Genomic DNA, 13,806 nt, shown 5'->3' with positions numbered 1-13,806 from the left:
AGGATTAGAACAGAGTAGAGTAGAGTAGAGTAGAGTAGAATAGAATAGAATAGAATAGAATAGAATAGAATAGAATAGAATAGAATAGAATAGAATAGAATAGAATAATAGAATAGAAAATATGGAATGGAATGGAATAATAAAATACAGAATAGAATAGAATAGAATAGAATAGAATAGAATAGAATAGAATAGAATAGAATAGAATAATAATACAGAATAGAATAGAATAGAATAGAATATTGAACAGAACAGAAGAGAGGAAGAAGAGAATGGAATAGAATAGAATAGAATAGAATAGAATAAAGAATAGAATAGAATAGAATAGAAAATAGAATAGGAATAGAATAGAATAGAATAGAATAGAATAGAATAGAATAGAATAGAATAGAAATTAGAATAGAATAGAATAGAAATACAGAATAGAATGGAATAATAATACAGAATAGAATAGAATAATAATGCAGAATAGAATAGAATAGAATATTGAACAGAATAGAGGAAGAATAGAATAGAGTAGAATAGAATAAATATGGAATAGAATAGAATAGAATAGAATAGAATAGAATAGAATAGAATAGAATAGAATAGAATAGAATAGAATAGAGCTGGAAGGGACCATGGAGGTCATCTAGTCCACCCCCCTGCTCAAGCAGGAGAACCTACACCATTTCAGACAAGTGACTGTCCAGTCTCTTCTTAAAAGCCTCCAGTGATGAAGCGCCCACAACTTCTGGTGGCAAGATGTTCCATAGGTCGATTGTCCTCACTGTCAGGAAGTTTCTCCTTAATTCCAGGTTGTTTCTCTCTTTGATCAGTTTCCAACCATTTATTTGAGTACAATTAAAAACAAAATGCATGCAACAGCACCCCAGTTTATCTTTCTGCCTTTGAGGGGAGGAGGGTTTTCTGAGCCAAGAGGCAGATGATGATGTTTTGAAAAATTTCTAAGAAGGTCCATGAGGGCCTTGGAAGCGTTCCTGGAAACTCAGGAAAGGCAAATGGCGGAGGCGAGGCTGGGCAGTCGCTGCGCTTCCTGCTAAAATGGGTTTTAATTAGGAAAGGGTCATTAAAAGACAGAAGAGCAAGGGACCGAGGGGAGGGGCAGGCAAGAGCAGGAGAGAAAAAAAAAGCAGAATATTTCTCCCTCTGCATTCATACCCAATGGGAGCGTGCGTCTGATCTCCAGCGCCCATCTCTTAAAAATAAAATTTAAAGATTTAAAATAACAATGAGGCCTGGAAGAGCTGCCATTCGGAGCAAACCAAGGGAAAGCTGCCTGAGGAATTCTGGGAGTTGAAGTCCACCACTCATGAAGGGGCCACAGTTCCCCCACGATGGCTGAGGAATTCTGGGAGTTGAAGTCCGCAAGTCGTGAAGGGGCCACAGTTCCCCCACGCAGGCTCAGGAATTCTGGGAGTTGAACTCCGCGAGTCATGAAGGGGCCACAGTTCCCCCACACTGGCTCAGGAATTCTGGGAGTTGAAGTCCGCCACTCATGAAGAGGCCACAGTTCCCCCACCCTGCCTGAGGAATTCTGGGAGTTGAAGTCCGCCACTCATGAAGGGGCCACAGTTCCCCCACGATGGCTGAGGAATTCTGGGAGTTGAAGTCCACAAGTCATGAAGGGGCCACAGTTCCCCCACACTGGCTCAGGAATTCTGGGAGTTGAAGTCCGCCACTCATGAAGAGGCCACAGTTCCCCCACCCTGCCTGAGGAATTCTGGGAGTTGAAGTCCGCCACTCATGAAGGGGCCACAGTTCCCCCACGATGGCTGAGGAATTCTGGGAGTTGAAGTCCACAAGTTATGAAGAGGCCACAGTTCCCCCACGCTGGCTGAGGAATTCTGGGAGCTGAAGTCCGCAACTCATGAAGGGGCCACAGTTCCCCCACGCTGGCTGAGGAATTCTGGGAGTTGAAGTCCACCAGTCATGAGGGGGCCATAGTTCCCCCACGCTGGCTCAGGAATTCTGGGAGTTGAAGTCCAGAAGTCTTAAAGTGGCCAAGGTTGAGGACCCCTGCTTTAAGGGACATCTCCTTTGTTCCTGGAGTCTTTCTCCCCTCTGTTGTGGCATCAGTGACATCACAAAGCCTCCCCCCCCCCGTGAGTCTTCAAGCCAAGCTCCCCACTGATAAGCTGGAGTGGCAGCTGCTTAAGAAGGCCCCTTTCTCCAAAGAGTGGGGTACCACCACCTTCTCTCCGGGAAGGGCAGAGTGGGGGGTTGCAAGCCAGATCCCCTAAGAAGGAAACCTCGGCGGTCTCCCTGCCTTCTCGGAATGTCCTTGGTGCTGACCGAGCCGATAGCCACCCGAGGCAGGGCTCAGCCGCCATGTTGCGCATGGCTGACCAAGGTTCTAGAACGTGCAGGCAGCCAAGATGCTAGAGTCAAGGGACATGACCGAGAAGGAACTGTCAGAAGAATCATGTGAGCTGGAAGCTGCTGCAGTCCTCCCGGAGTCCTGTCTCCAACATCTGGACAGCACCAACTGGAAACAGCGCATCTCCTGCCTGGAGGCTCTGGAGAAGGCCGTGGAAGAGATGGACCATCACCAGGTGCCCTGTCAAGCTTTGGTCAGGCTCCTCCGCAAAGAGCCCGGTTGGAACGAAACCAAACTCCAGGTCATGCAGAAGAAGTTGCACATCGTCACCCTCCTCGCCCGCAAAGGCGACTTCTCCAGAACCTCCGCTCAGTTCGTCTTGGGAAACCTGGTGGACAAGATTGGAGATGTCATCTGCGGCGGAGACACCAAGGAAGCCCTCACGGCCGTGGCGGAGGCTTGCGGCTTGCCCTGGACCGCCAAGAAAGTGACCGAAGCCGCTTTCTTGCAAGACAGCCCCAGGACCCGCGCCGAAACTCTAAAGTGGCTTTCGGAGGCCATCCGAGATTTCGGGTTTGATGGCCTGCAGGCCAAGATGTTTGTGAGCTACATTAAAGCTTCCTTGTCCGCGGCCCATCCAGACGTGCGGACCTCTGCTTTGAACCTCCTTGGGGTGATCTTCCTCTACGTCGGGAGCCCTCTGAGGGCCTTCTTTGAGAACGAGAGGCCCCCTCTTCTGTCCCAGATAGACGCCCGATTCGAACAGCTGAGAGGCCAAAGTCCTCCTCCTCAAAGGCGAGGCCGCTGCAGGTTCTGCCGAAACGGTGCCAACGGGCAGCAGGGAGGCGACGCGCAGCCCTACTGGAAGAAGAACACGGTGGACATCAGCCAGAAGATCTCGGTCGAGCTGATGTCCAAAATGCAGGACCCCAGCTGGAAGGTCCGGAAGGAAGGGCTGGAGGAAGTCTCCAAGATCCTCAGCGAGGTCACCTCCATTCAGCCCAACCTTGGGGACCTCCCGCTCGCCTTGAAAGCTTGCCTGCACGACTCCAACAAAGTTCTGGTCAAGCAGACCCTGGTGGTCCTGCAGCAGCTCGCCAAGGCCATGGGTCCGGGGGCGAAGCATCATGTCAAGACCCTGGGAATGTCCATCCTTGCGGTTCTGAAAGACAGCAAAAGTAGCTTGAGGGCCACGGCTCTTAGCACCGTTGAGGCCTGGGCCGAGCAAACAGGCGCAAAGGAGTGGCTGGAAGGAGACGACCTCTTCACCGATCTGAAGAAGGAGATGGTGCCCCCCAAACAGGGCTTCCTTGGCTGGTTGGTGGAGAAGCTGCCATCTTCCAACTCGGCTACCGCTGACCTGCTCCGTTGCGTTCCTCACCTCTATTCAGCCTTGGAGAATTCCCACGAGGAAACACGCACCACCGCGCAGGAAGCCCTGCCGTTTTTCCTTCTTCACCTTGGCTTGGAGAAGATGGCTGAAGCTACCAGCAAGCTGAAGCCAACTTCCAGGGACCAGGTCCTCCTTCTCCTGGAAAAAGTCAAAGAAAGCAGATCTTCCAAGACCACCCTTAGCCTGTCCAGGACCCTCTCCAAGCTCCCACGAGGCAAGTCTTGGTCCAGATCAGAGGCGGCTACTCCTCAACCCTGCCTACCCACCTCCTCCTCCTCGACTGAAAACGTCGGGTCCAACGACTTGAGCGTAGACATCCGAAAAGCCGTTTCAGAAGGCACCGTCCCCAAAGCTAAGCGCCTTCCAGCCACGAAGGCCCAAAGCAAAGTGGGCTTCAAAGAAGGTCCCAGCAAGCTAGGCCCCATTTTTATGATTGTCCCCAAAGGCAAAGAGCAAAGGGCCAAGGAGGAGAAGGCTTTGAAGGTCCTGAGGTGGAACTTCAGCACCCCAAGCAGCAAATACATCGAGCAGCTCAAAGTTCAGATGTCCGGGTGTCTCTCCAGCTGGTTGCAAGAAGAGATGTTTCATTCCAACTTCCAACACCACATCAAAGCATTGGCGGTGATGACCAAGCACCTGGAGGTTGAGAAAGACGGGGTCCTAAGCTGCCTGGATCTCATCTTGAAATGGCTCAGCCTTCGGTTGTTTGACACCAACACTTGGGTGCTGATGAAGACTCTAGAGTACCTTCAAAGACTCTTCAATCTGCTCATTGAGGAGAAGTATCAGCTGACGGATAACGAGGTATCCTCTTTTCTGCCCTACCTTCTCCTGAAGCTGGGAGGAACCAAGGAATCCATCCTCAAAGAAGTCCGGGCAATCGTAAAGCAGATTTTCTTCATTTATCCGGCTTCCAAGACATTTTCTTTTCTCCTGGATGGAGCCCAGGTCAAGAACACCAACCAACGGGTGGGTTGTTTGAAAGAGTTGGGATGGATGCTGAAGAAATACGGTCCGGAGATCTGCCAGCCAAACCCTGGCAAAATTCTGAAAACTCTCCTCGTCTTGACGGGAGACTATAACAATGCGGTCCATGCGGCTGCTTTGAAGGTCGTCGCAACTGCTCGGGACGTGTTTGGAGTAGAAACATTTCGGGTCATCGGGAACATCTCGGAGAAACACATGGGTCTTCTGGAGGAGAGCATCAAAGAGGCAGGAGCGATGGATGTCCAAGAGGAAAAAATGGACAGGCAGCAATCCAAGTCCGTAGAAAGTTCCAGGCAGGACATCCCAACTGGAAATCCAACTGAAGAGGACTCTTCAGATTCTGTTCAAGAGCCGGAGAAGGTCATTCAGGTGGACACCTCCCCAAATCCCAAACCAGCAGTTGGAGACTCACCGGGGATGAATATGGAGCTTCAGGCTGAGAGTAGGGTCTCACCCAATGTCAACATGATCATTTGCCACGTGGCTAGTGGCAGCCTTGTAACAAGTACGGAGGCCTTAGTCCAGATTCAGGAGATTCTGGAGCAGGAGGACAATGTGGAACTCATGTCTGGCCACATCAACCCGTTTCTGATAGCCGCCCTCCGGCAGATGAAGTTCATCCACCATCTCCACGTCACGGCAGAGGAAGAAGCAAAAAAGGAACCGGTAGTTGAGCTTCGTAACGCCATCATTTGCAACCTGGCCAGCCTCTTCCAGGTGGAGATCCTGGCCCAGCAAGCTTCTGCTGGAGTGCTGAAGGACCTCATTAGTTGTCTCATCAGCTTCTTGTTGGATTCTCCAGTAGAAGAGCAATCCACTAAACTGGTGGTAATGAAGATTCTGGAGAAATCCAGCCAGACCAGAATTCTTAGTTCTTTGCTTCTGCTTCTCCAGGAAAGCATGACCGCCCCCACCAACCTCTTTGCTTTTTCAGAAATGGTGGCCAAGTGCTTGTGGAAAACAGCCAAGAGGCTTCCTCAGACCATCCACAACCTCTACCTGGACCAGATCCTACTGGATGTCCACCTCTTCATGAAGGCCCTGCCCAAGGAGAAATTAAAACAGTATCAGAGCAATTATCCACTGCGGGCCCTGAAGACTCTTCTCCATACCCTTTGCAAGTTGAAGGGCGAGGAGATCTTGGATCACCTCACGCTGATTGAGGACGGGGGAGACTCCGATTTGGAAGCCAACCTCAGGAAAGTTCTCGGCCACTTTGAGGGAGGGGCTGGCGTGGACCAAGAGCCAGGCTCTCCTTCTCTAGCCCAGGATGAAGTCAACCCAACCTTGGTTGACATCTTCAAGAAGATCAATTCCAAGGAAACCGCCAGGGCGGGTCTTGAAGATCTCCACGACTTCAAGGAGAAACATCCCGAGGTAGATTTAGTACCTTACTTGAAAAATTGCTCCCTTCTCTTCCGGAGTTACGTCAAACACGGCTTGGCCGTTATCGTGTCGGAGAGGGAAAACCAACAGAAAAGCAACATGTCGTCCGAGAACGCTGCGTGACGTCAGGTCTCCGTTCCCAAATGGTAAAGATTTCCAGGTGCAGAAGAAGAGTCCACAACGGGCAAGGTATACTTTTCAACTCAATCCCCCCCTTTGCCTGCCGAAAAGTCACCGACAAGGAGAAAAAACCTAAAACAATAAAATCAGCTGTCTCTTGCTCAAAAGATTGCACGGGTGCAAGGTAGTTATTTAGGGCTAATGTCGGTGTGTTTTGTTTTTTGTTTTGTTTTTTGAGTCCCCAAGCAGCAACACAATCGCAGTAACACAACGCTTGTCTTGATCTCTGCTTTGCCTGGATCTAGCGCTTACTTTGACATGGAGATTCTTGAGGAAGGCACAGAGGCTCTTTGGACGACATCCCAAAATAGTATTAGTTGAAGAAAAAAAAAGAGCTAGTTTGCTCTAGTAGTTAAGGCACAAGGCTAGAAAACAGGAGATGGTGAGTTCTAGTCCCGCCTTAGGCAGGAAAGCCGGCTGGGTGACTTTGGGCCAATCCCCAGGAGACGGTGAGTTCTAGTCCTGCCTCAGGCATGAAAGCTGGCTGGGTGACCTTGGGCCAATCACCAGGAGACGGCGAGTTCTAGTCCCGCCTTAGGCATGAAGGCCCGCTGGGTGACTTTGAGCCGATCACTAGGCGACTGGGAATACTAGTCACCCCTTAGGCATCAAACAGCTGACAGGGTTGAAAAATGGTGTGAGGACTAGATTCTAGCAGACTCTCTAAGGAAAGAACATACTAGCTTTTCGTTTGGACTCTTTTGGGAGTTGCAGTGAAATACATGGGCAAATCCCACTGACAATGAAAAGGAAACTAGGGTTAGGGTTAGGGCTTCCCTGGTTAATCGTTCCCACTGTCAGGAAATTTCTCCCTTATTTCTAGCTTCGATCTCTCTCCGAGTAGCCTTCGCCCATTTCCTCTCCTTCCTTCCTTCCTTCCTTCCTTCCTTCCTTCCTTCCTTCCTTCCTCCCTCCCTCCCTCCCTTCCTTCCTCCCTCCCTCCCTTCCTTCCTCCCTTCCTTCCTTCCTCCCTTCCTCCCTTCCTTCCTTCCTCCCTTCCTCCCTTCCTTCCTCCCTCCCTCCCTTCCTTCCTCCCTTCCTTCCTTCCTCCCTTCCTCCCTTCCTTCCTCCCTCCCTTCCTTCCTCCCTCCCTCCCTCCCTTGGAAGTAAAATCATATATGATTTGCTATAAGGAAATTTATCCTTAGTTCTAGATTGGATGTCTCTCTGAGAAGTTTCCACTCATCGTCCTTCCTTCCTTCCTTCCTTCCTTCCTTCCTTCCTTCCTTCCTTCCTTCCTTCCTTCCTTCCTCCCTCCCTCCCTCCCTCCCTCCCTCCCTCCATTCCTTGATCTGGAAGGTCTCTAGAGTCTCCTGCTTGAGCTGGAGGTTGGACTAGAAGACCTCCAAGGTCCCTTCCAATATTATTCTATTATTCTGTCCTCCCTCCTCCCTCCCTCCCTTTCTTCCTTCTTTCCTTCCTTCCTTTCCCTTTCCTTTTTCCTTCCTTCCTTCTTTTTTCTTTTGTTTCTTTTCCTTCCCTTTCCCTTTCCCCTTCTTTCTTTCCTTCTTTCCTTTCCTTCCCTTTCCCTTTCCTTCCTTCCTTCCTTCCTTCCTTCCTCTCTTCCTTCCTTCCTTTTTTTCCTTCATTTCCTCTTTTCCTTCCTTCCTTCCTTCCTTCCTTCCTTCTTTCCTTCCTTTCCCTTTCCTTTTTCCTTCCTTCCTTCTTTTTTCTTTTCCTTCCCTTTCCCTTTCCCCTTCTTTCTTTCCTTCTTTCCTTCCCTTCCCTTTCCCTTTCCTTCCTTCCTTCCTTCCTCCCTTCCTCCCTCCCTTCCTTCCTTTTTTCCCTTCATTTCCTCTTTTCCTTCCTTCCTTCCTTCCTTCCTTTTCTTTCCTTCATTTCCTTCCTTCCTTCCTTCCTTCCTTCCTTCCTTCCTTCCTTCCTTCCTTCCTTCCTTCCTTCCTTCCTTCCTTCCTTCCTTCTAGATCTAGAACGAGAGAATCCTAGTGCTGGAAGGGACCAGGGAGGTCTTCTAGTCCACCCCCTGCTCAGGCAGGTGTCTTTATATCATCCTGGGCAAATGGTTGTCCAATCATTTCTTGAAAACCTCCAGTATTGGAGCCCCCACAACTTCTGGAGGCAGGTTGTTCCACTGGTTAACTGTTCTAATTGTCAGGAAATTCCTCCTTACTTCCACGTTGCTTCTCTCCTGGAGGAGTTTCCCTCCGTTGCTTCTTCTCCTGCCTTCAGGTGCTTTGGGGAATAGCTTGACTGCCTCTTCTTTGGGGCAGCCCCTGAGATATTGGAAGGCTGCTATCATGTCCCCCCTGGTCCTTCTCTTCATTTAATTCATTTGCGTTTGTGATGAAAACCTCCCCCTGCATTTAGTGTCGGCTCAGGATTCCTGGACCCCTCTCATCTCAGAGCTGGGAGTTGTTGTTTTTTTTAAAAAGCAGCAAAATAATTTTTCCCCCCAACGGGGACTCTGCTCATCCATCAATTCCCCCTCCTTTGGATTACTTTCCAATGCATCAAGCTTTTAATTATGGTTTAGGGGCTGCCGTAACCATCCTCCGGGCCAAATCGGGCCTTAAGAGGGCTCTCTCATTACACAGCCATTTACACAAAAAACAACAACAACACACACAGCAGCAAAAAGGAAAAAAACAACAACAACCTTTGGCGTCATAAATATGCAAAGCCAGCGGCGAAGGGAATCGCTTGCGTGCCACTGAAAAATGTGTTATGTCAGGAAAGGCAAACATAGGCTGACAAAATGAAGCATGCTTCGTTTCCCTGAACGTCTGCAAGGCCGGAGCATCCAAAATGAGCTAGATTCACACCAGCTCCCGAAGCCCCAGAGCAGCGAACCCAGATTAACCCCAATGGAGCAGAGCGTGTTGTACAAATGTGTCTGGTTCAGCAAGGTGTGTGAAAATACAGCCCGAAGGGTGAAAAATAAGCAGACTGGAACAACAACAACAAAAAAAATGGAGCCGGGTGCAGCGTGAAGGAACTGGGGGGGGGGGCGGGTGGATTTCAGCTAGGGGGGGGTGCTTCGAAAAAAATATTGGCCCACCTTGCTAGAGGGTTAAAAATGCGCTGAGATACAGGCGCCAAAATCTCCATTGCTGAGTGAGGTGGGTTCAGTGAGTTTTTGCCCCATGTTACGACTTTCCTCGCCACAGCCGTTAAGCAAATTGGCACAGTCGTTAAGTTCGGAACAATGGCTTCCCCCATTGACTTTGCTTGTCTGGAGGCCGCAAAAGGGGATCACGTGACCCCCCTGGGAATACGGCAACCGTCGTACGTATGAGTCCGTTCGCCAATTAACGGATTTTCTGGGTTTGTACCATACTTTGGAGGGACGCGGTGGCTCAGTGGGTTAGGATGCTGAGCTTGTCGATCAAATGGTCGGCAGTTTGGCGGGTCGAGTCCCGCTACAACATTGTTTACATTTTTTCTACAGTTTATGATGATCTATAGTTTGGATGACTATAAAAAAATAAAGCACTAAGCCTGGCTTAAAAGCAGACCAATCAATCAATCAATCAATCATCAATCAATCACTATGTCTCTATCTATCTATCTATCTATCTATCTATCTATCTATCTATCTATCTATCTATCTATCTATCTATCTATCTATCTATCTATCATCTATCTATCAATCTGTGTATGCATATATATATGTGTGTGTGTGTGTGTGTGGCTCAGTGGGTTAGGACGCTGAGCTTGTCGATCAGAAGGTCGGCAGTTTGGCGGGTCGAATCCCGAGTGCCGCGTAACAGAGTGAGCGCCTGTTACTCGTCCCAGCTTCTGCCAACCTAGCAATTCAAAAGCACGTAAAAATGCAAGTAGAAAAATAGGGACCACCACGGTGGGAAGGTAACAGCGTTCCGTGCGCCTTTGGCGTCTAGTCATGCCGGCCACATGACCACGGAGACATCCTCGGACAAGCGCTGGCTCTTCGGCTTTGAAACGGAGATGAGCACCGGCCCCTAGAGTCGGAAACGACTAGCACGCGTGTGCGGGGGAACCTTTACCTTTTACCATACTTTGACCGATAAGTTAAAAAAACAGAAGCCTCTATTATGTAGGGAGAGACGTGGAAGAAGCCAGCCAGCAGATTGCGAGAACAGAAGCGAGACATTAGATGAGGAGACTTGAACTCATTGGTAGCCTCACATTGCAATTCAATTTTTCCTGGGTTGAAAGAAAAATCTTCCTCAGGGTCCAGTCCAAGCTGGGAAGAAACAAAATGGAGTCTGCTTTAGAAAGAAGGTTGCAGTTTATTGAAGAAGAGAACCAGACAGGAAGGTGGCTCTGGGAAAAAACTGACCACATGTAGCTGGTACTGGTGGGTTGTTATCCCTTCTTGGGCTTTTGTTTGGAATTGTTCCTGTCGCATGAACTTTGACCTGATTCTGAGTCTGCCTTTCTGGTATTCTGATGGTGGTGGGTTAATCCTATTATGTCCCAAAAGGTCATATCCTGCTTCCCTGGGGCTGGGGCTGATGACGGTTGGATTTTTTGGGGGTGTGAGGGATTGTTGATTCTAGGGATCTTTGCCTTTCTAATCCCATCAGCTCCAATCTTCCTGGCTCCAATCTTTCCGACAAGATTATCACCTCTGCATCTCTGCAGATCCTGAAGCGGAAACTCAAATACTTTGGCCACCTAATGAGAAGGAAGGACTCACTGGAGAAGAGCCTCATGCTGGGAAAGGTTGAGGACAAGAGAAGAAGGGGGCGACAGAGAAGGAGGTGGCTGGATGGAGTTACTGAAGCAGGAAGCGTGAGCTTAAATGGACTCCAGAAGATGGTGGAGGACAGAAAGGCCTGGAGGAATGTTATCCATGGGGTCGCGATGGGTTGGACACAACTTTGCAACTAACAACAACAACATTTCTGCAGACCTGGTTTCTGTTTGAGGCAGACAGACTTGTGTGTGTGTGTGTGTGTGTGTGTGTGTGTGTGTGGTTTCCTTCCTTTAAGATCCTTTGGGGAAATATAATATTCTGCCTTTTGATTTTTCCCAAAATATTTCTTTCTCTGGATTCTTCTCACACCTGCTACTAAGATAGTTGGACCAGCAGGGACAAAAACAGCCAGGGAAGTGATTGAAGCCAGGGAAACAGGCCCCTTGTCAGTCAAGAGGAGCGCGCGGCAGCACAAGGAAACAACAGCCAACAACTTAATAGCCAACCATCAACACCCCAATGAACAACTAAAAAGCCACACACAGCAAGCGCCGTACAAATACCGCACACAGACTAACCCAAAGCACCCAAAGAGAAATTCCCTGAGAATGGATTCCAGCACAAATCCAAAAGCTTGGAAGAATGAACTTCCGATCCCAATGATTGACTCAGACTGGATCCTGCAACATTATCCCAGGACACGTAGATTTGCCTTCATTTGTATAAGTTAATTCATCAGTCTGGGCTTGTTCGACTTATCAGGCTATATAGAAGCTGAGCCAGGTTGACACAAACCACACTTGGCCTGTGACATGAAAGCAGTCATAGAATTAAACTGACGTGATTAAACGTGTCATGTGAACACAGACTTTGAATAATTTTACATCAGTTTCCTTGTTCCTATTATAGCTTGGAATAATAGGTACAATTTGTCTCAGACAACTGATGTACTGGATTATAGCCATTTTGTCCGGGTTTCATGCAATACCTCAAACCAGGTAATAATAATAAACTTTGCCATTAAACTAATGAATATTAATATAGAATACTGAATAACGGAGCTGGAAGGGACCTTGGAGGTCATCTAGTCCAACTCCCTGCTCAGGCAGGAAACCCTAGACCATTTCAAGCAAATGGCTGTCCAGTCTCTTCTTAAAAACTTCCAGTGTTGGAGCATTCACAGCTTCTGGAGGCAAGGAGTTCCACTGGTTAATTGTTCTGACTATCAGAAAAAATTCTCCTTAGTTCTAGGTTGCTTCTCTCCTTGATGAATTTCCCTCTGTTGCTTCTCGTCCTGCCTTCAGGGGCTTTGGAGCATAGCTTGACTCCCTCTTCTTTGGGGCAGCCCCTGGAAGGGTGCTATCACATCACCCCTTGTCCTTCTCTTCATTAAATGAGACGTCCTCAATTCCAGCAGCCGTTCCTTATATGTTTTAGCCTCCAGTCCCCTGATCTTCTTTGTTGCTGTTTGATGCCGTATTCCAAGAGTGGCCTTACTAAGGCCTTGTAAAGTGGTATTAAGACTTCATGTGATCTTGATTCTATCCCTCTGTTAATGCAGCCTAGCACTGTGTTGGCTTTTTTGGCAGCTGCAGCACACGGCTGGCTCATATTGAAGTGATTGTCTACTAGGACTCCGAGATCCCTCTCACAGTTACTACTATTGAGCAAGCTACTCCCTATACTATACCTGTCCATTTGATTTTTCCTGCCTAAATGTAGAACCTTACTTTTTTCACCCTTGAATTTCATTTTGTTAGATAGCGCCCAGTGTTAGTCTGTCCAGATCCTCCTGTATTTTAAGCCTATCTTCTGGAGTATTGGCTATTCCTGCCAGCTTGGTGTCGTCTGCAAATTTGATGAGTTCCCCATCTATCCCCTCGTCCAAATCGCTCATGAGTTCCAGTAAACCATTCCCACGATGGCTGACAAGAAAACAGGATGAAGACTCTTTAATTGTTTTAATATTTACAAGGTAGCTGCTGAGAATGGAGAATGCTCAGGGTGCTCAGGGGAAGGCAGACTTTAGTTTGGGAGGGAAGGAAGGAAGGAAGGAAGGAAGGAAGGAAGGAAGGAAGGAAGGAAGGAAGGGAGGGAGGGAGGGAGGGAGGGAGGGAGGGAAGTAGAGAGAAACAGGGATAGAAAGACCGAGAGAAAGAGAAAATGAGAAAGACAGCAAAAGAAAGAAAATGTCAGAAATAGTGTGAAAGAGAAAGACAAAAAGGAGCCTTGGTGGAGCAGTGGGCTAATGCCTCCTTAAGTAACACCAGCTGCCTGCAATTAGTGCAGGTTCGAGTCCCACCAGGCTCAAGGTTGACTCAGCCTTCCATCCTTCCGAGGGAGGTAAAATGAGGACCCAGATTGTTGGGGGCAATAAGCTGACTTTGTAATAATGCCGCTTGGGGTGTGTGTGAAAGCCCTAATAAGCAGGCATATACATAGAATGAAGGCTACTGCTAAGCACATTTGATTTGTGGTTAGATTGTAAGCCGCCCTGAGTCTTCGGAGAAGGGCAGGATATAAATGGGATTTTTTAAAAAAGTGTAAGAGACAGAAAGAGAGAAAGAGACAGAAAGAAAGGGTGAGAGAAAGAGTGAAAGAGAGAAAGAAAAGGGAAAGAGAGAAAAGGGAAAGAAAAGAGAAGGGGAAAGAGAGCAAGAGAGAGAGAGAGAGAGAAAGGGAGTGAAAGAAGAGAGAGAGAAAATAGAAAAAGTGAAAGAGACAGAAAGAGAGAGAGAGAAAGGGAAAGAGGGAGAGAAAAAGAGAAAAAATGAGAGAGAGAGAGAGAGAGAGAGAGAGAGAGAGAGAGAAGGGAAAGAAAGAGAAAAAGAGAAAAAAGAAGGGGAAAGTGAGAGAGTGAAAGAGAGAGAGAGAGAAAAAGGGAGAGAGGGAAAGGGA

The 13,806-nt window shown here is 48.3% G+C and overlaps 1 protein-coding gene across 1 annotated transcript; it reads left to right on the top strand.

The window, feature by feature from the left end:
- Nucleotides 1–2,378: 2,378 nt before the first annotated feature.
- LOC308669295 (cytoskeleton-associated protein 5-like) lies at nucleotides 2,379–6,209 on the top strand (the record flags this gene model as incomplete). Its single annotated transcript, XM_081329932.1, has 1 exon — nucleotides 2,379–6,209. The coding sequence occupies one exon, from the start codon at nucleotides 2,379–2,381 to the stop codon at nucleotides 6,207–6,209; it is 3,831 nt and encodes a 1,276-aa protein (XP_081186058.1).
- Nucleotides 6,210–13,806: the final 7,597 nt, after the last annotated feature.

This window comes from Vipera berus, assembly GCF_964194415.1.
Source record: "Vipera berus genome assembly, chromosome: 5".
NCBI classification, from domain to species: domain Eukaryota; kingdom Metazoa; phylum Chordata; class Lepidosauria; order Squamata; family Viperidae; genus Vipera; species Vipera berus.
Note: the sequence above shows the minus strand (reverse complement) of the source record. Positions and strands in the feature narration are given on the sequence as shown.